The sequence below is a fragment of the Acartia tonsa genome, chromosome 14 (assembly GCF_053477335.1).
Source record: "Acartia tonsa isolate MP-2025a chromosome 14, ASM5347733v1, whole genome shotgun sequence".
Classification (NCBI taxonomy): Eukaryota; Metazoa; Arthropoda; class Copepoda; order Calanoida; family Acartiidae; genus Acartia; species Acartia tonsa.
Genome location: NC_137273.1, coordinates 41717357 through 41740061, shown reverse-complemented (window position 1 = coordinate 41740061; position 22705 = coordinate 41717357). Strand labels below are relative to the sequence as shown.

Sequence of the window (22705 nt, the reverse complement as noted above, 5' to 3'; positions counted from 1 at the left end):
TCTGAATGCTTTTAGGCTGCTTCTCTTTTTAAAACTTTCAGATGTAAACCTTAATTTTTCAAAGTTTCATGATTTTAAGTTTTTGCATATTTATTTGCATATATATCTCTTTCTTTTCTTTGTTATGAAAATAGTTAATCAGCTCAATAAATTACTTTGTCTGTTTGTCTATTTTATTATAGATTTTGTGCTTCGCTACTTATGGATGTTGTCATCCTTGTTTAAAGACAATTGAACACGTGGAACATGTGTTTTTGTGCTCGCTATTTTTAATAAGTACTTGGGATACGATATTTTTGCATGGCAGGTGTCCTTATAATTTTACCCACACGTCCCTCCTCGCACCATCCTACCTACGTCCTACACCTACTTAACCCTCCTAATCCCACACACATCCGTAAACTTTTGATTTGATAATAAATATATTTTTAAAAATACCTATTGTTTAAATACAAGCCTACAATACTTACCATTTACATTAAGATTCAAAAACCAGGGGTTAAAAAACTTTACACAGGCGATAAGTTCCAAATAGATGTTATTTAAATTACCTACCTACTGCAGCTACTACCACAGTAGATGACATAACTACTCCATAGAGGACTTGATGAGAAGATTGAAAATACCTACCTACTGCATAAGTTACCACAGTAGATGACATAACTACTCCATAGAGGACTTGATGAGAAGATTGAAAATACCTACCTACTGCAGCTACTACCACAGGAGATGACATAACTACTCCATAGAGGACTTGATGAGAAGATTGAAAATACCTACCTACTGCAGCTACTACCACAGTAGATGACATAACTACTCCATAGAGGTCTAAAACGACCAAGCTAATATTGCTTGATTCACTTCTACAAGAGGTGGATCAAGCCTCTCATGTTTCAGAAGCCGTAAGCCCAGTTCCAGATAATAAAAGTGCTTTTTAAATTGTGAATAAAATGTACGGGCTAGGCAAAAAAATGAGAGGTACAGAGCTTGCTGAGTGATACACAATAATTTCTTGTTGTGATGCGTTTAGCCAGGAGGCTATACAGCCTGGCGAAAGAAACCTAGAACATTAAATTTTTAAATTTTGATAGTGAATATCACTCAGAGTTGCAATAAATAATTATCTGACTAAAATAGTTATTTGCGGCAAAACTGGGATAGCGTCTGGGAAGCTTTGATAGCCCAGGAGCGTCTTGGGAAGCTTTGATAGCCCAAATTCTAAATTTTTAAAAAACAGTTTTAATTTTTACTTTATGTACCAAATGATAACCATAATTGTTGATCTAAATCTAACCTGCTAACCCTACTAACCAAAATAATTTAAGTATTTACTGGAGCGTATGTAGTGAAAGTAAGTACTACTAACATTCTAACACCCTAACTTTTTTTATATATCTGTCAAATATTATGAAATTAATTCATTTTTTTAACTTGTTAGTTGATTTGTTATAAATATTTAATTGTTTAGTACAAGTGCACCTAATAATAAAAAAAAAGATTGTACCCTACTAAAAATAAACAAGAACAAAAAAAAAAAGAAAACGAAAAAAAAAGATACAAAACAAAAAAGAGAAAACAAAAAAAAGAAAACAAAAAAAGATACCTAACAAAACAAAAGAAAAAAAAAACAAAAAAAAAGCCTAACAAAAAAAAAAGTTTTTCAAAAAAAAAGTAAGCAAAAAAAAGAAGTGCACTTTTAGTTTTGTATGTTTTAACTTATTGTGATAGAAATCTCTTGTGATTTTATTTGTACTTTATTCTCACGGTGATCCTTCGCAGGGCCACCCTTTAAGGTTTCTTTGAAGCCTCGTCTAAGGGGAGAAGAAAAGTAATTTTATATTTATTTGTTGTATAATGGCGAAGGGAAAAAAAGAAGAGTTCCTCTGCCTACAATGTCATCAAAAAGTAACAGAAAACCAACACTCTGTTTGTTGTTGTATCTGCGACAGATGGATACACAAAGATTGTGGACTTGATGATGATGAATATAAACTAATTGACAAAATGTTCAGAAAAAAAGGTTCTCATTGTTGGTCCTGTGATGGCTGTTCACTAGGTCTCTCCAAGCTTCAAAAAATGATTGTCAATAACACCAGAGAAATCAATACATTGAAGCAAAGCGTAACTGATCTTGAAACTACGAGAGATAAGCACAGGGAGGATATAGACTCTAACACCACAAAAATACAGAATCTTGAAAAAGATGTTAAGGAGTTGAAGGAAAGTGAACCTGCAGCAAGTTCAAAAGAGGATTTTATGGATGAAATTGATCTCAGAGAATCCAAAAAAGCCAATCTAATGATTTTCTCCCTGCCTGAACCTGATTCCAGTTTTACAAACAAGGACAAAAAGAATGCTGATACAGAAACTGTTGTCGATATATTCAGCTGTTTACATGTTGATGTTGACAGTCAAGCTGATATTAAATTCATCTACAGGGTTGGAGAACCTGGACCTAAGCCAAGACCTCTCTCTGTTGGCTTTCGTAGTCCCCAGATAAAAGATAAAATTCTGAAGAATGCTTGGAAACTTGAAAAAACACAATATAAACAGATTTCTCTTGCTCCAGACCTTACCCCCCTCCAACTTAAGAAAGAGAAAAAAATGTTAGCTGAGGCAAACCAAAAAAATCAGGAGATGTCGGACACTGATGCAAAAAACTTTACATGGAAACTGGTCGGAATGAGAGGACATCGAATGCTAAGAAAGGTAAAAATAAACCAGCAGGACAATCCAATGAGAGAAAGAACAGCCAGCATGAGAAGGACAAGATCGGAAATGGAGGAGGGAGAGGAGGAAGGGGAGGGGAGAGTGAGCAACTCCAAAAGAAACAAAAGACAATGTTGAATGTTGTCTATCTAAATGCAAGAAGTTTATCAAGAAAACTTCCTGATTTAGAAATCTTAGCTGCAGACAAACAACCTGACCTAATTCTTATTACAGAAACCTGGTGTAATAGTGATATTCAAGATGCTATGCTCAGACTTAAAGACTATTATTTTGATCCTAATCTTCGTGTTGATAGACATGACACGCAAAATGGAATTGGTGGAGGCCTTATTATTTATGTTAGACATGGACTAACTATTTTACCCTGTGACAATAATTCTGAATTTAATCAGTTTGCCAGTTTCAAACTTTTAGATTGTGACAATACTATTGACTCTATTTTTACTCTAGTGTACAGATCTCCAAATTCTAACAGTGATAATAATGAAAAGCTATGCGAACTTTTTAACAATTTTGACGACAATGTGACAAACTTTATTGTTGGTGACTTTAATATGCCAGACGTAGATTGGAAGTTGTTATCCAGCAGTAACAAGCATAAAACTTTTTTGGATACAGTGATTGACAAAGCTTTCTATCAACTTGTTGATTTCCCAACACACAATAAAGGTAACATATTAGACTTAGTGTTTACTAACTGCCCAGACAGAATAGCAAATATCGAAAATATTGGAAATCTTGCTAATAGTGACCATTGTATACTGAGTATAGACATCCTATGTGATTCTCCTCCACTCGAAACCTGTGATATGATACCAAATTTTTATAAAATGAACACAAATGATTTTGCTAATTATCTTGAAAATCTGGATCTTGAAAACAAAATTAAAAATTTAGACTGCAATGAAGGCTGGAATGTTTTCAAAAACTCAATTTGTGATGGTATTGAAAAGTTTGTTCCAAAGCAAAAAAGAAACCTTAAATCTAGACCAGTTTGGATAAACAAACATGTGATAAGATTGTGCCGCCAAAAAAGACGTAGATTTGCAATTTATTGTAAAGACAGAAGTGATGAAAATTTAAGAATTTACAGAAAAGTAGAAAAACAATGCAAAAATGCCGTTAGAAGATCTAAAAGAAACTTTGAAAAAAAATTGTCCCAGGATTCAAATAAAAAGCCTTTTAATGCTTACATGAAATCTAAAACTAAGTCCAAGTCTAATGTTGGTCCTCTCAAAGTTAATGGTAATGTTATTTCCGACAGCAGTTCCATGGCCACAATATTGAATGACTATTTTTCTAGCATTTTTACTCAACATCACGACAAAACTATTCCCGACCTTCCTCCTCAAAACTTTAAGGATGAACTGAAATTACTGTTTATAACTAAACACATGGTTGAAGAGAAGCTAAAGAAACTGAAAGATTCTCCTTCAAGTGGCCCTGACTGTATTCCAAGTTTAATTCTTAAAAGATTTTCTTCTTTTCTAGCTGGTCCACTAGCCATCATCTTCAACAAATCAATTCGTAGCTCAATAGTTCCAGAAGATTGGTTACTTGGAAATGTTACTCCCATCTACAAAAAAGGATCAAAATGTAAGCCTGAGCATTACAGACCTGTTTCCTTAACGTGCATTTGTTGCAAAGTTCTAGAATCTTTTATCAAAGATTGTATAGTGAAACATATTCAAGAAAATAATCTGTTGAGAAAGACCCAACATGGCTTTCTTAAAGGCCGTTCCTGTACAACAAATCTTCTTGAATTTTTAGAACAACTTATAAACAGCCAAGAAAATCTAGAACCTGTTGATGTTGTGTATCTTGACTTTGCCAAAGCTTTTGACAAAGTCCCCGTTTCCAAGCTTCTGGCCAAGGTAAAAGCCAAAGGAATATCAGGCAACATTTTTAATTGGATAAAAAGCTGGTTGACCAATAGAAAACAGAGAGTTGTTTTAAATGGAAAATTTTCATCCTGGCTGGCTGTTCTGTCTGGCGTCCCACAAGGAAGTGTCTTGGGCCCATTACTGTTCCTGATATTCATTGATGACCTAGATGACTTTGCCCCGCTGATAAACATTCTCAGCAAATTTGCTGATGACACTAAGCTTGGCCATACTGTTATTAGCCAGAACGACAAAGAAATTCTACAGTCTCAGCTTGATTCTTTAACTAAATGGGCAGATAAATGGGGAATGGAATTTAATGTTTCTAAATGCAAAGTTATGCACTTAGGTTCCAGAAACAATAATTTTACCTACACTATGAAGGGAGAAATCTTAAGTGTTGTTGATCGTGAAAAAGACATTGGAGTTACATTTAATGAATCCCTGAAACCAGGCCTTTACTGTAAAGAAGCTGCCAGAATTGCCAGAGGAGTCCTGTTCCAGATATCCAGATCCTTCCACTATCGTGACAGACATGTATTTTTAAACTTATATAAAAGATATGTCAGAGTTCACTTAGAATTTGCTACACCAGTATGGTCACCATGGCAAGTTGGAGATATTACTACACTTGAAAAAGTTCAGCAAAAAGCAGTTGGTATGATATCTGGACTGAAAGGTAAAACATACGAGGAGAAATTAAAAGAACTTAATCTACCTACACTTGAGAAAAGGAGGTACAGAGCAGATTTGATTCAATTATTTAAAATTTTGAATGACATTGACTCTGTTGAAGCAAGGACATGGTTTCAGATAGTGAACGAAAATAGGCCAAATACAAGAGCCATAAATTCTGACCATGGAGTGATAAGCTTTCAAATTCCAGTGAAAAGAACAGATCTGTCCAGAAATGTATTCAGTGTTAGAGCAGCTAAATTCTGGAATGATCTTCCTGTTAATGTGAAAAAGGCCGTGACTTTATCTACATTCAAGAAAAGACTTGATAGTCATATTCAGACTTTGGCCTAGATATTCAGACCTCTTACTATGACCCTACTTGGGTTCTTAAGAGTAAAATAACAATAAACAATAAACAATAAATGAGAAGATTGAAAATACCTACCTACTGCAGCTACTACCACAGTAGATGACATAACTACTCCATAGAGGACTTGATGAGAAGATTGAAAATACCTACCTACTGCAGCTACTACCACAGGAGATGACATAACTACTCCATAGAGGACTTGATGAGAAGATTGAAAATACCTACCTACTGCATAAGTTACCACAGGGGACGCCATAACTACTCCACACAAAACTCTATGAGAAGTTGTAGTTGGTCTGTTAACACAGTTAAAGCCAATAAATACAAAATTAGTTTTCATGAAAACTTGTGCTTTTTTGAAAATGGAAAAAAAATAGGTACTGCCCTTTTGTATAAAGATTAAAAAACACTTAATTTAGAATAAATGACTTTTTACACGGATCAATCAGGGATAAGACAATTGCAGATAAATTGATGTACATCCCCAATGATGATATACAAAACCATCCCTTCTGTAGATTACAAGTAGTGGTTGAAACGTTAGGACACATAACTGAATGAACCAACCAATCAAAATTTAATAAGAGTCCCCAAAGTTGTTAAGCCAACTAATAAGAAAACGTTATTATAAGATTTATGGGAACTAGTGTAATAAATAGCCCAATGTCCCCTTCCTCCCTGGCCTTTTACACCAATACACAAAGTTTAAAACGACAATATCTTATTCGTTGGCTTAAAACTTTGGATACTTTTAATGAATTTTGATTGGATGGTTTCAAACTAGTAGTGTCTAAACTTTTCAATCAATAATTTAATCTACAGTACTATACGTGTAGTATTTTTTTATAATCATTAGGGATATACATCAATCTATTGTCTATTGTCTTATCCCTATTATTTATTGGCTTTCTTCCTTTGATAAGCTCTTGGCACTTTCCGCGGAAACGCGCTCATTTTTATTTTTTTCTGAAAACAAATAATACCTATTTAAATAACACATCATGTTTTTCCGCGGATTTTAAAATTAAAAATTATTAGATTAACACCAGATTTGTTTGCCCGGAGGGGCCGAAGGTCCGGGCTAACGAAACTGGTGTTGATTTTATATTTTTATTTTAATATTTATGGAAAATTGTCTGGGATACGATGCTTTACATGATTTTTCTGTACGTATGGCTAAGAACCGGTCATAATCGATCCAGCGGATATTATTCGGTTTCAAGCCATACTTAAAAAAACTAAATTTTGTTATCCTTTTAAAAGGTAACAGGATGTCTGTCTGTGAATAACCGCTGAATCAAAATGATTCTTCTTTGCAACTTTAGCTTCTCATAAGTTCTGAAAAGGGTTGAAACTATTTTTGGGCCGGGAGGCTACCACCACCATCCTAAGAGATATAGCCCTAAAACTATATATACCCCTCACCCCCCAAAAAAATTACCACTTTAGTATTTAATAAAAGGGGTAATGGAGGGGGCAGATACAATTCCAATATTTAATCTAAAAAATAGCCCATGGCCTAAAGCTATCCAAATTAAGACATATGTGCAGAGCTACCATAAAATGCAGAAATTAATCAGTAGTTTTCAAAAACTTAAGCTACAGACAAAAATAATTTACTACTTTATAGAATAGGATTAAATTATTAATGGCATTATGGAGTAAATCTTCACCAAAAGTTCAACCTTCTATCTTAAATATTAATATGTATATATGATCGACAGCCAAAAAATTAATATTTTCCCTGCATGAAAAGATGCCGTTTACTTAAGAACATTTATAATTTTAAGGTAGCTACGGCAATAAAAACAAAAACTCTCTGTACTTTATTTAATTTTTCACTCAAAATTATAGAATTCCAATTTCTACATAACATTTTCATCTCCCATTTTAAATACTTATATAAAAGTAAAAGGATGTCTTTCTGTCTGTGTGTACCGAAGTATCTCACTAGCCACTGGACCGATATAGTTCTCCTTTACAGTGAAGCCTCTCATAGACCCTCTTTGTAATATTTTTTATACAAGGAAAATAAAAACAGAAAAAAAGTGTCTTGAACACTTTCCAAACAAAACGCGCATTTGCCGCAAACTTTTATTTTCCAAAATGTCGTCATCCTAATAAGGAAAATGGACTCAAATTAATTTTAATACAAACAAATAAAACAATGGATGTAGAATATACGACATACGTGGATATTGTGACAGGAGAAAAATTGTCGTCAATTTAGGTTGCAATATTCCCTCGCATTTATTGGTCGGGCCGTTTATCCGTAAGGGAAGGGGGGAATTTTAACACAGCTAAGTAGCAGAAAACTATTTACTAGCAAACGAAAAAATAATTGAAAAAGGAGGGGGGGGGGGGGGGGGGTTAGTTATCTGTACATACAGACATCTATATAAGTATAGATATTTTGATATGATTTATTAAGTAGACGAGAATTGGCTAGCAATTTTTTCCACCAGAAAATTAAGCATCTATCTTAAATATAAAAATAGAAAAACAAATTTCGACTACCTATAAAAATTTGATGTGTATTACAGACGTATTAACAGACCAAGTAAGATACAGAGTAGGTGCTCATTGATTATAAAAAATCTTTACAGTATCTCGCTAACCAACTAACTGATATGGTTCTCCTTTACAGTGAAGCATCTTCTATAGGTCCAGAGAAGGTTATTGACATTTTCTGGGGTAGGGTATAATTCTACCCTGCTAGAAGCACTTTCCCATAGAAAAATATCTCTCCCCCTTATTACAGATTTAGACTTTGCCATAGAATCTAAGGGGTAAAATACCAAATCTGATTAATTTCTTTAACGCTAAATAACAATTCTTTATATAAAGCTAAAACAAAGTGTCATATATACAAATATTTTTAAAATGGCAGAAAAAATTGAGGATTTTTTTTCATATAAAAATAAAAATTCTAAATCCAATTTAACAACACGAAAAGGCTTCAAAGGCTAAATTTAAATTTTCAGTAATTCACCGAAATCTGATTTATGGACAGATTACGACTAGTAAATAAAGTTTTATACTCTAAAAAATACTTTTATGTTTTTAAAGGCATTTGCTTTTAAAGCAATTTTTAACGAAGCCCAATCTGTCCTACTTTTGATTCCTGTGACGTCATAAAAATGAAGGAAATGAGAGGATAAGTGGAAAAGAAAACATCTAAAAAAGAGATGGATAATCTCTCATTTTTATGACAAGCCTGAACAAAATTTGGAATTCCAACAACATCTCCATAAAGACTAAGTTAAGACTGTTTAAGTCAAATGTTCTCTCTGTTTTGCTGTATGGGGCTGAAACTTGGTTCCTAAACACAGCAGTGGTCTCCAAGCTACAGACATATGTCAATAAATGTCTCAGGAGAATCCACAAGATCTTTTGGCCGAATAAGATCACAAATGCTGAGCTTCTAGAGCGCAGTATTATGTCAGACATTAAACTGACAATAAAACAGAGAAAATGGAGATAGTTGGGGCACACTCTAAGGAAAGGGCATGATGATATAACCAATCAAGCCTTGACTTGGAACCCCCACATAGGAAAGAGGAAACCTGGTAGACCAAAAACAAACTGGAGGAGGGAACTCTTAGGTGAACTGAAAGCTAAGGAAATTCCATCTTTCAGCAATGCCTCAAAACGTGCCGAATCAAAGGAAGATTGGAGAACCATTGTGCATGGCCTACGTTCTGCCGAGAACTAAAAGGCAATGAATCTTTATGTGAAAACTGACATCCTTTAACTTTGTTCTAAAAATAATTGAAATAGTTTAGAAAATTTCGCAGAAGATAAAAATCTTTATTGAGCAATTTTGAAATGATACAATGTATAAGAGTGGATGGAAAATTTCAGTTTTAATTTATGCTTAGGACTTAAAATGGCACACCTACATTTCTTTGGTGTTTGATAAATTTTGCAATGTTTTTAAAAACTGTTTCATTTGCAAATATCACATAAGATTTCATTTTAACCAGGGAGAAAGGGGACTGTTTTTTACACAAGTCTCCAAAGTTTTATAATATCATTTTCTTAACTGATAGCTTTCTGGTAAGCCGAGCGTTCTCGGCCCACGGGGTAACGAGTTCGGATTCAACGAGCCCTAGCCTTTAATTATTCTACCAAACAAACAAGCAGGATTCAATCATACAGAAATTATATATTTAAACTGAATAATATTTACAAGTTATGTTTACTATATATATACAACAGATTATAACAATGGTTAGGTTTGAAGGGGGTGTGGGGCGCTAGGGCTTAGCTCCCGACGGTAGACAGGCTGTGGGGGCAGCGGTGGTAAAAGGGGAGGCAACGCCTCCCAGTTATATAAGCGCGTGAGGAACTCGTGATAGTTGCATGTTTGAGTCCCCTCCCCACATTTAGGCAGGTCAGTTTGACCGCTGGGTGCGGGGTCAACAGCGGTCATGAGATAGATGGTGATATAAGAAGATTAGTGCAGGGGGTTTGTTATCATAAGTCACAGCGAAGCAACTCTGTAAACGGCCTGTCCGTCTGGGTGTCGTATTACCACAACCTCCCCTTCAAGGGTTGCGTGGCTCCCGAGCCACCAGGCCTTGAACCTGGGGATACGACAGCCTATGCCGGCGCAGGACAGGCTCTTCTTGGGGCACAGCTCGATGGAGGACAGCTCGGGCTACACAGGCTCCCCGGGACACTCGTTGCTCGGTCTGACTGTGGTTGGATATCAGCATTGTCAGCTCCTGGTTGGTCTCTAGGCGTGGGTTGGCGACGGCCAAGCCCCGCCGCTGGAAATTTTGCCTCGTCTGCAGGATTAGCTCGGCCTCAGCTGGTAACTGGACACGGAGGCCTAGGCTGACTCTGGTGGTTCCTAAGGGGGGAATGACGATGGCAGAGGGCGCATAGAACTCCATGGGGGCGCCTGCTTGGTTCAGGTTGCTTGGTCTCCTAGCTCCTACCCGGATGGGGATGGCTGTCATCAACAGGGGGCACATGGCTTCAGCTTCGTCTTCTGGGGCGGCCTCTTCCATCGCAGTGGCTGGTTCTTCTCCTACAGGCTCGCTGCTGGCTGGCAGGTTCTCCATGTCCGCGTCAGGATTCCAGATGGCATCTCTGGGTGGCTCTGGAGCAGGCGGCGGCGGCGGTGGTTCGTTGGGCGGCTCCTGCAGGTTCTCTTCTACTGGGTCACGATCCTGGCCGCTAGGCTGTGGGGCGGCTGCGGCTGGCTGGTGTACTGGGAACTGTCCTGGGTCGCTAGCTGCGGGCGCCGCCGCTCCAACTGGCAGCTCGGTGGCATCCTCGTCGCCGTCCATATCAACTTGGATGTCTGCTGGGATCTGGTGGGCAGTCACATCTCCAGTGTATTTGCGCAGTCGGCCTACATGCGCGGTAACTTCTGAGATCCTGGCGACTGGGGAGGCAGGTTTGATGACATAATGTACTTCTGTAGCTTGCCTCACTACTTTCCAGGGGCCAGTCCATCTCTTGGTAATCTTGGCTGCCTTCCCTGGCACCAGGCGGGGGGCCAGGTACCAGACCAAGTCTCCAACTTCATACTTGGCCGTGCCTTCGTAAGCTGCCGCGCTCCTCCGGATGGCTCCCTCCTCCTTCTGCTGGATAGCTTGGACGTTGGCTGGAACTGACGTATATTCGGTCTCTGGCAGCCGTAGCACCATGTCCACTGGAAGTTTGGCCTCTCTCCCAAAGAAGGCCAGGAACGGGGTCACGCCAGTGGATCTGCAGGCCTTGGTGTTGTAGGCGAAGGCGATGGCAGGCAGATGGGGCTCCCAGTTGTTATCGTCTCTGTCTAGGAACAGGCGCATGCCTGTGTTGAGCGTCCTATGAAACCTTTCCACTCGGTTGGACTGAGGGTTGTAGGGTGGTGGATGTGTCAGGCCAATCTCAAGCCTGGAGGCCAGTTCCTGGAATACCTGGCCGGTAAACTCCATTCCATTGTCGGAATGGATCTTCAGGGGGCATCCGAACGTGGCCAGGTGGCGGTGCAACAGGGCTTCAGCCACCGTGAGGGTGCGCTTGTTGGGGATGGCGTAGAGGCTGACAAACCGGCTGAATCCATCTTGGCAGGTGAGGATGTAGCGGTTCCCAGCTGGGGTCTCGGGCAGTGGCCCCACCAGGTCGATGAATAGGACTTGCTGTGGATACCCCTGGCGGGAGGGCACGTGGATCCCCTGCTTCAGCCTCTCCTTGGTAACTTTCTGGACACACTCAGGGCAGGTTTGTACCATCAGACGGACGTCACGGGCCAGGTTGGGCCACCAGAAGTGCATGGCAACGCGGGCGATAGTTGCATCCATCCCAAAGTGCCCAGCCATGGGGGTCCCATGGGCTAGAAAGAACGCGTCCTGCTGGAGGGCCGAAGGCAGCAGGTATCTTGTCCTCTCTCCTGTCAGAGTCTGGTCAGTGGTGGTGAGGCAGCCATGCTCGTCAAGCCCCAGGGCTGGGAAGCGGCTGGCGTACTGCTGCTCGTCTCGTTCCTTGCCACGCAGCTCAGCCTTGGTTGGGGCTTTGCCATCAGCCACCCATTGGCGGACACGGAGCAGGAGGGGGTCCTGTGTCTGGGCCTCCAATACTCTAGCTGGATCCAGTCGGGCGGCAGGGGGCCGGCTAGCTGCGGACTCCCCTAGCTGGCAAAGGTTGTGGATATACTCAGCCTGCTCTGCTAATTCTTCGGCGCTAGCCGTTGGCATGTTGGCATCTTCCCGGCGGCTGAGGGCGTCGGCGTTGGTATTCTGGGTGCCAGGCCTGTGGCAGACGGTGAAGTCTAAGGCCGCTAGTTCCTCCTGCCAGCGGGCCACCATCCCTGTGGATGTGTTCAGTGATTTCATCTGTAGCAAGGCAGAGGAATCAGTGTTGATCTGGAAACTGCGGTAGGACAAGATGCCGTGGAATTTTCGGATCCCATACATAATGGCGGCCATCTCTCCCTTCCAGGACGGGTAGCGCGTCACAGGGTCGGTTGTCTTGCGCCCCACGGCGGCAATCAGCCTCTCCTTGCCATCCTGACATTGACTCAGTATGGCAGAGATGGCGCGGCTGCTGAAATCTGTGGTGAGCTGGAACACCGCTGGCAAATCAAACCTGGGCGGCGCTCGGATGGGGGCCTTGCGGAACTTGTCCTTGAGTAGCAGCAGCTGGGCTTCCATCTCAGGCGTCCAGGTTAGGGCCTTGGCCGTCTTCTGTCGATTCATCTCGTAGGTGAGGTCTGCATACTCTGGGATGAACAGGCGGTAGTATCCAAAGAACCCCAGCAGCGCCAGCAAATCCTTGGGGGTGCTAGGGGCTGGCCAGTCCAAGATACGGTCAATATAGTCCTCTTGCATGGCTATCCCCTCACGGCTGAGGGTGTGGCCCAGATAATCTACCTTGGATCGGAACAGCTTGGTCTTGGCTGGCTTGAGGCGGATCCCTCCCCTGCGGTGGGCTTCCAGGACCTCTCGGAGCCTGGCCAGGTGGGCCCAGGTATCCTGGTGGAAGGTCAGGACGTCGTCAAGGTATGACTGGAGGTTGGCTGTGCCTAGTGGGTTTAGGACCCCTGCAATAAACCTGGAATAGACAGACGGTGCCGTAGCCAGGCCAAAGGGCATCCTTTTCCATTGATACAAGCCCTTGGGGGTGGTGAAGGCGGTGCAGGGCCGGCTGTCCTCGGACACACGGATGGTGTAGTATGCGGCCACCGCGTCTAAAGCACTGTAGACACGGTGCCCGCCAGCTCGTTCCACCAACTGCTGGATCCTAGGCAGAGGGTCAGAGGGTAGCTGTCCAGTTCCAGACACTTGTTGAGGGCTCTGTAGTCGACGGCCCAGCGGGTGCTCCCGTCCTTCTTCTTGATGGGCACCAGGGGGCTGCTCCAGGCGGAGTCTGACGGCTCTATAACTCCCTCCTGTAGCCAGGTGTCCAGTTGTTTCTCCAGTTCAGCCTCTTGCCGCGGGTTCAGATCCCTAAATCTCTGGCGGATCGGCTGGGTCCCTGGCTTGAGGCGCAGCTGCAACTCAACCACATCTGTGCAGCCGGGGGTAGAATTGGAGAAGACGTCCCTGTATTCGGACAACATCGTCCAGACCTCCTTCTTGAGCAAGGGGTCCTTGCGTAGGAACTCATTGTCTTCCATCTCCAGGGCCTCCCACAACTCCTGCATGTCTATAGGCTCAGCAGGTTCTTGGAACGAGTGGAGACGCGGGGGAGGCGTATCAGAGACCTCTAGAATGTCAGGTTTGACCAGCTCCCCTGCCACTGGGAGGCCAGCATCCAGCAAGAGGGGCACCTCCCCTTCATTGACCACCAGTACTCTAAACACAGTGGCAGAGCCAGGCCTGTGGGCATACAGGCCCTCTGGAATAACAAGATCCTCCCCAAACCTCTGTTCTGGGGCAGCTAGTTGGATGGCATCCTTGGTGCGATGGCCTACTAGCTCAACAGGGACCGCCATAACCCCGCGGCCAGGCAGGACCACCCGCTTGGCTGTGCGGAGCTGGGGTGGCTGGCCATCAGTTGGAGTGACAGCGCTTAGCCTATACGTGGCTGGTGCGGGGTCAGCTTTGGCTCCGGGACCCACCGGCCGCGACTTGACGGGCTCGGCTTCTGGAGGGGCTGACGTGTCGGAGCCAGGCGTGGCTCCGAGGGCGTCCGGCCACAATTTGACGGGCTCGGCGCTGGGAGAGGCCAAAGTGCTGGGTCCAGCTTTGGCTCCGTGGGCGTCCGGCCGCGACTTGACGGGCACAGCGCCGGGAGAGGCTGGGGCCTGAGAGTTGAGCGTGGCTCCGGGTACATCAGACCGCGACTTGACGGGTCTGGACTCGGGCTTGGCTGGTGGACTGGCTGGAGGTCCCAGGTAGAGGGGGCCAGGTGGACACGGCTGGCCGTTGATAAAGGTGTCGGCGGAGAAGATGGGTTCTGGAGGGCTGGCAATCTCAGGAAACGTTGTTGGCAGGCTCTCCCTCGGCACCTTGGGCACTGGGGGCAACCCCATGGCTAGCAGGTTAGCTCCCTTGTGTGCGTTGAGCTCAGCGTCCACCCAGTGTGTGCCTTTCTCAACCACACGCGGCTGCTCAGGCAGGGGGCCTGGCAGGGGCCCCTCATAACTTAGCTCTCTCTCGGCTGTCTCCCGGTCAATGGGGACGCCACGGAGTGGGATAAACTCCCCACGCACCCACAAGCAAGGTGGTTGCATGTCGAAACAGAGCCTAGTTCCGAACTCCTTGAGAAAATACCCTCCTAGGTTCAGAGGGTGTGAGAGGTTCCGGACCACAGTCACGTGGTATAGATGGAGTATAAGAGTGTGTGAGACTGCCATATATAACTCTTTTAACTTTCCTATTACCTGGAGGGGCTGGCCTTCCTCATTAGCAGTCAGGATCTGGGTGTTGTCCGGAATCAACATGCGTTGCACGCCCATCGCGTGCATGAGGTGCTCAGAAATTACAGCAGACCCTGGTACACGGTTGCCAGAATCAATCATGGCATCAACCTGTACATGCTGGGCAGGGTCAGGGGTAGGAAACCTCACCCTGACATGGCAGGGGAAGTGGAGGTCCTGCCCTTGAGACAAGGGGGCCTCTCGTTCGGCTGGGGTTGGCAGAAACTTTGGTGGTGGCCGAACCGCAGCTATGGTGGTATCGCTTACCATGGTGGCTTAGACTGTAGCTTCGAATCACTAGAGCTTATTAATTATCACTTGGTCAACAATTTTATATTTATTTTTATCACTTGGTTGACATTTATACACACTTATGTGTTGTTATCACTAGGAGCTCTAGGTGTGATTCTGGAAGCACTGGCAGCATGGAATGTCCGTCCTGCAAGGTTCAGAGGGGTGACGGCGGTAGGGAATGACCCGTCCTACAGCGCCGCTGGTTCGAATCCCGAAAATGGCGGCAGGGAATGGCCCGTCCTGCAGCGCCTCGGGTTCGAATCCTGGGAGGCAGCGGCAGGGAATGTCCCGTCCTGCCGTGCCTGTGGCTCAAAATCTGCTATCCGTCGCAGTGGTAGGGCTTACTTGTGTGCTGAAGCTTCGCAGCCACACATTGCCTTCTTAGGGAGACCAGCACCCAGCTGTCTGTCTCGTAGATTTGGCCTGGGTGTCCTGGGGCTTGTCCCAGCTACACTTGCCAATTTAGACTCAGTTCTGTAGCCGTCTGAGCTAAATTATCCGATTGCCGTGGCTGCGCACCTAGCGCTACTCCTACACGACACGGAAAAAGCGTCTTAACTGGCGCTTTTAGCAGGCTAAATCTGCTTGCCGTAGGCCAGAGGCCCACATATTGCGTTCAAAATGATGGAAATTCGACCTAAAAAGGCCGTCTCACGGGTCAGTTGGCGGCTGATTGTCCCCTTACTTGCCAAAGGGTCCAATCAGAGGTAGAATAGGCTAGTTTCTGTAAGGCTCGATTGAAACACGCTGACACCAAGTTCTGGTAAGCCGAGCGTTCTCGGCCCACGGGGTAACGAGTTCGGATTCAACGAGCCCTAGCCTTTAATTATTCTACCAAACAAACAAGCAGGATTCAATCATACAGAAATTATATATTTAAACTGAATAATATTTACAAGTTATGTTTACTATATATATACAACAGATTATAACAATGGTTAGGTTTGAAGGGGGTGTGGGGCGCTAGGGCTTAGCTCCCGACGGTAGACAGGCTGTGGGGGCAGCGGTGGTAAAAGGGGAGGCAACGCCTCCCAGTTATATAAGCGCGTGAGGAACTCGTGATAGTTGCATGTTTGAGTCCCCTCCCCACATTTAGGCAGGTCAGTTTGACCGCTGGGTGCGGGGTCAACAGCGGTCATGAGATAGATGGTGATATAAGAAGATTAGTGCAGGGGGTTTGTTATCATAAGTCACAGCGAAGCAACTCTGTAAACGGCCTGTCCGTCTGGGTGTCGTATTACCACAGCTTATCAACTTTAAGGATTTTTATTGTCTTTTCTTTGATTGGTCATTAAGTTGATTGTTCAAATGTTTCAACCCCTAATTGTAAACTACAAAAGGGTTAATTTTGTATATCATCATTGGGGGATGTACATCAATTTATCATCCATTGTCTTATCCCTTTAAATCCCTGATTATGACACAAAAGTAAAAGTAAGGCATTGTTAACTTTGGCTATATAACTTGTATATTATATTATAAAAGGATATTAGTTTTTAAAAGCGAGATTTATCTAAAATTTGGAATTATATGTCATTGCTAGCTCTTTCCGATGATTTAGGCATAATAGAATTTTCCAATTGATGTAAAACTTTAGATGATAATTCCTGTTACAATAAGGTACGATTCAGAAAGCGTAGCAACTCTATAATCGTTACCAGAAATTCCGTGTACGTTCATTTGAAATATGTTAATTTTCAACTTTTTTTACAAGGACTTTTGTATGGTATAATTATCCTATTTATGGATCAGTAATATTTGACATAATATCATTTGACATAAATGCATTTCACATAAAACATTTGGCATAAAATCACTTCACATAAAGGTATATTTGACATAAAAACATTTGCCATAAAGGTACATTTGCCATAAAGGTAGACTTCACATAAAAACGTTTCACATAAAGGTACATTTGACATAAAGGTACATATGATATAAAGGTACATTTGACATAAAGGTACGTTTGACATAAAGGTACACTTGGCATAAAGGTACATTTGACATAAAGGTACACTTGGCATAAAACGTTTCACATAAAGATACATTTCAAAGTCTACCGGAGGTTGTCATTTTTTTCCCCGAGCATGGCAACCGGTGAACAGAATCTCAGTTCTGCACCACAAGCATCGCACGACAGAAGTTCCAATGTCTATACAGTCATATTTATATGAAAATATTGTTAGAAGATTTTTGAATTTTTTTTTGAAGATTTTCCCCAAGGTAATTTTGCTTTCTTTTAATAATAAATAAAAATTTCTAAAATCTTCCAAAAAAAATTCCCAAATCTTCTAAAAATATTTTCATATAAATATGACTGTATAGACATGGGAACTTCAGTCGTGCAAGGCTTGTGGTGCAGAACTGAGATTCTGTTCACCGGTTGCCATGCTCGGGGAAAAAAATAATACTAGGAAATAAATGAGATACCAGGGGAAAAAATGACTACCTCAGGGAGAAAAAAAGAATATTTACATCCACTATTTAAGGGGTTATTTTTATGGGAATGTACCTTTATGTCAAATGTACCTTTATGTCAAATGTACCTTTATGTCAAGTGTACCTTTATGTGAGATGTACCTTTATGTAAAATGTACCTTTATGTCAAGCGTACCTTTATGTGAAATGTACCTTTATGTCAAGTGTACCTTTATGTGAAATGTACCTTTATGCCAAATGTACCTTTATGTGAAATGATTTTATGTAAAACGTTTTTATGTCAAATGAGTTTATGTCAAATGATACTTTATGTGAAACGTTTTATGTGAAATGAATTTATGTGAAGTGATTTTATGTCAAATATTACTGATCCATCCTATTCATCAGTTTTTTGAACATTTATTTCGAGAACAACAAGGTACAATATTATAAGTGTTCATGTTCTTTTGTACTCCATACTAAATAAATATTTCGTGGATTTTAGTGAACACTTAGTGGATTTTTTAATCCGACCGTGTTCTTACTACTTATTTTACTAGTTTCTGCGCCCCTAGCCTTTAGGACGTTGTAATCAAAGATTGTAAAATAGACTAAGGATTAAATCTAAAAATAAAATAGTTTAAAACCATCCCGGGACATATGAATAGCTTCTCCAAAATGGAGATCTTATTTAGTTAAGCAGTTATTGAAATTTTAAGCTTTGATAGAGAAATACTACTACTTTATACTATTTTTAGATGCGTTGCATCTCTATTTAAGTGTCTCGATTTCACATTGAATAATCTTTCATTCAAAATATGAAAAAATATTCATTGGCATAACATTTTTATGGCTTCAAGTTTAATATTTCAAAATATCATGGTCTAATTTGCATGTTTATTTTTTTTATAAATTTAATAATCATAAACATACTAAAGGACAAGAATGGCAATATTCATGACTAACGATGCATATAAGAATAAAAATCACATTATTTATATTAATGTAGATAAAATATCATCAAATAAAAATTTTATCAATCTCTCTCTAATAAAGGAATTACATTAATTAGAGGAATCATCCCAAAAAAAAATATCCTCATAATCCTTATACTAAAGTAACAGGATGTTTGTGTGTTTGTGTGTCTGTACCAAAGGATCTCGCTAACCGCTAAACCGATCGGGTTCTCCTTAACAGGGTAGATTCTCATGGGCCCCGGGAAGGTTTATAACTATTTTGGGGGAGGGCACCACCACCCTCCCAAGAGAAATGACAAAAAAAATAGAATTTTTTTTAATATTTGGGAGACTTCAGATATCCTATCCTATTATATAAAGTAGTAAGCGTTTTTTGTCTGTCCCGAAGGATCTCGCTAACCGCTGAACCGATATTGTTCTCCTTTACAGCGAAGCTTCTTATAGGTCCTGGGAAGGTTTTAAACTATTTTTGGATAGGGTGTCTTCACCCCCCTCCCCCCCCCAAAAAATATATTTTTAACTCTTTTAAAACTCAAATTTAAAATGGGATGAGGTCGACTTTTCCTCCTCCTACCAGTGCCCCTAGAGGCTTCTAGGGGCGTAGCCGCTAGTCGTAATATAAAGAATTATTGTAGAGACTTTAACAAACAAAAACATTTAAAGTGCCACTAGAGGCCTCTAGGGGCGTAGCCGCTAGTATACCATAAAGGGTCTTTTATAAATTGACTGAATAAAGGATAGATTTTACGTCATATAATTGCGTCGCTCCTTGAAAGGTTAACATTTACATTGGTTCATTAGTTAAGCAATAACGCATAAAAGAAAAAGGATGTTTGTCTGTCTATTAGGAAATAAAAAGAAATGATTAACTAATTTTATTCATTGAAAATGGCTTTGATGTTTTACCATGTCATAAAAAGCTTTTCACCGTCAGTCCATTGAAGTAACCAATTAGGTATGTTGTAATCGTTCTGTCTTTTCAAATCTTGTTTGACAATTCCTGCAACAGTTAGGTATAATCAGGAAGGAGCTGCAACTCTACTCTATTTATTACCAAAAAGTCAGATCGTCAATTTTAAATATGTTAAATGTTTTTACTCTTTTGATACCGATATTTTACATTAAATAATTGGCCTATATTAATGATTTATAAAAAGTGCGAATCCCAGGATGATAAGGAATAATGTTACCTATAAACGTGGCATCTCTATAAATACGTCTAACAATTGGGTATATCTATATCAATATCCTGAAAATATAAGTAATTTTTTTCTAAATAATGTTTCTTTAATAATCCTATAACACTGTCTCACTTTACTTTTATTTGTGTATCTGTTTGAATTGTTTAGGTTCGCTTATGTGGATGTTGTCATTCTGGTTTTAAAAAATCTTGGGTATAGTCCCTTACGTGGCAACGCATCTAATGAGGCGTATCGTCGTATTTTTACATTAGTTTTTGATAGGTTATTTTAGGTTAAGTTAGAATAAGTTGGGTTCAGTGATTGACCCGCAGGGTTAGAGCTCCCGCAGAGGCTGGAAATATGGGAAAAGCTACAGTGAAAATACGACGAAAAGAACCTTAGATGCATTGTCACAAAAGGGACGATGCCAAAACTCTTTTTTACAATCCTTTGCTAATCCACTTTGATTAATTAATTTTTTATGGTGTCATCCTTGATTGTGTTATAAAGTTAACCTTTTACTTAACAAACAAGAATCATGACAACATCCATAAGGAAGCAAAAGGAATAAGGCAATGGCTGATAAATTGATGTACATCCACAATGGTGATAAACAAATTTATCCCTTTGGTACGCTACATTAGTGGTTGACCAAAATGTATCAAAATTCTCCAAAGAAGGTGTATTAACATTTTTGCTTTTTATTTAAGATAGCTAGCCGGTTCTTTTAGTAAGTAGTAGATGTAAAATTTTTCATAGAATTCAGATATGCAATCGTTTTTTTTTTGTAGACCTCTTATTTTTGAAGTAATTTAAGTTTTAAAAAAAAATTAAGTCGGTTTTAAGGTACTAAAACGCAACAAAATAAAAGAAGAAAATTGCCAGTATGAACAAAAATAGTAAGATCTTTAATTTGACACCTTACTTTTAAAATTCTGTTGAGTAATTATTGAAAAAATCTATTTTTTTAACTTCGGTTTAATAAAAACTTTAAACCTAAATATTTTCTCAAACAGACATAAAAAATATGGGTTCATATATACCTTTAGAATCAGAAAAATATTACGAATCCATTCTAAGCAAAATTGAAAAAGTTTTATAAAACTATAATAAAGCTACAACCCCTAGAAGCCTCTAGGGGTACTTAAGTAGGGGAGTGAAAAGTCGACCTCATCCCATTTTAATTGGAGTTTCAAAAGAGTAAAAAATTTTTTTTTTTTTTTTTTGGGGGGGGGGGGGGCTGAAGACACCCTAACCAAAAAAGTTTAAAACCTTCCCAGGACCTGTAAGAAACTTCACTGTAAAAAAAGAACAATATCGGTTCAGCGGTTAGCGAGATCCTTCGAGACAGACAAAAACGGTTACTACTTTATATAATACTAGCGGTTTCGCCCCTAGCCTCTAGGGGCCTTGCCCCAAGAGGTGATAAAAAAAAAATTATGGCGAAAATCGTAAAGGACCATGGAAATCTCCTTCAAAAAAAAAAAAAAAAATGGGGGATTTTTTTGTTTTTTGGGGGGTTGGGGGTGTCCCACCCCCCAAGAAAATAGCTTAAAACCACCACAGGACCAATAGGTAGATACCCTGAAGAGTAGAATCCGATCGGTTCAGTGGTTACCGAGATCTTAAGGGACAGACGGACAGACAGACATCGTTCTACTTTGTATTGTAGATAATAGGATAAGACCCATTAGGGTTAGGACACAACAGGTGTAGGCCCTTGTTACTCTTTTCGCAGGGGCAAGGCAGAAAAATAACTACCCCCCCCATTAATTTTTTTTTAAAATGAAGTATTAAAGCACCTAACAAACCTACATGTAGAAATGTTCACTCCCTTACTGGCACAATTGAGTCTCAACTTATACAACTATTTTTAGGCCTTCTTTCTTTAATTTACCGCGAACTGTAATAGATCCAAAATTTTCAATTTATAAATTTACATAATGACTTTTGTTTTACCCGTTTTTTTTTTACTAACCCTGGAAATCCCAAAACATCTAATTTTATAGAATGAAGATTCTTATCAAAACTTGAAAAATTGTCGCCTGTTTCAAGGAACGAAGCTACTCTACAATTCAGATTTTTCTGTCTGTCTGCACATTTTTCTGACATTGTTATTTTTTCAATTTTAAAGGAATTTATTCTGCTTTGTTTCTTTAACTTACTTTTTATCTAATTACTTATTTTTTACTAGCGGCTACGCCCCTAGAAGCCTCTAGGGGTACTTAAGGTAAGAGGGGAAAATCGAACTCCTCCCCTTGTTATTTGAGTTAAAAGAAAAAGAAAAAAATATTTTTGTTTGGGGGGAAAGGGGTAATTTTTTATTGAAGGGTGGAGATACCATCCTACAAAATACTTAAAAACCTTCCCTGGAACTATAAGAAGCTTCACTGTAAAGGAGAATCATGTTGGTTCAGCGGTTAGCGAGATCCTTCGCTGCAGACAAAAAAAGTGATTTTTATAGCTGAACTACTAAAGAACGAAACAACTTTTTTTCGTGGGAAAAATTCACTTTGCCTGATCTAAACACAGAGTTTCCATATCCAAGTTTAACTTACTTTATTTCCCGTATTTCCCGCCCCTAGCACAAATGTGAGTGACATCATAGCATTATAGACCATACAGTCATACATTTTTAAGATTTTTGTAAAGTTGCTTCGCTATAATGTAAAAATCAATGATTTATTTGAAAGTGCCAATAATGTAATTTGCCATAAGAAGAAAATATTAGCGTCGCATGCAAATATGTATATAAAAGCAACAGGATGTCTGTGACTCTGTCTTTTTACGGAAGGATCTCGCTAACCGCTGAA

At 40.4% G+C, this 22705-nt stretch overlaps 2 protein-coding genes across 4 annotated transcripts in view; one reads left to right on the top strand and one right to left on the bottom strand.

Annotated features, from left to right (window-relative positions):
* The window catches only part of LOC145305886 (uncharacterized), a 33919-nt gene extending 27252 nt beyond the window's left edge, over positions 1–6667 (bottom strand). The window contains exons 1-2 of one of the 2 annotated variants that reach the window (XM_080147739.1): positions 6577–6667; positions 5887–5959 (exon numbers count right to left, since the gene is read on the bottom strand). In XM_080147739.1, the coding sequence (XP_080003865.1) occupies positions 5887–5959; positions 6577–6615 (112 nt within the window). In that variant the 5' untranslated portion in view covers positions 6616–6667. Of the gene's footprint in view, positions 1–630; positions 684–5886; positions 5960–6576 lie in introns of those variants that run through there. The other variant, XM_080147738.1, reaches the window with a different exon arrangement.
* Positions 826–22705, top strand: part of LOC145305885 (protein FAM221B-like) — a 519245-nt gene continuing 497365 nt past the window's right edge. For both annotated transcript variants that reach the window (XM_080147737.1, XM_080147736.1), the window contains exon 1: positions 826–872. The gene's annotated coding sequence lies outside the window, so the exon portion shown is untranslated. The remainder of the gene's footprint in view (positions 873–22705) is intronic.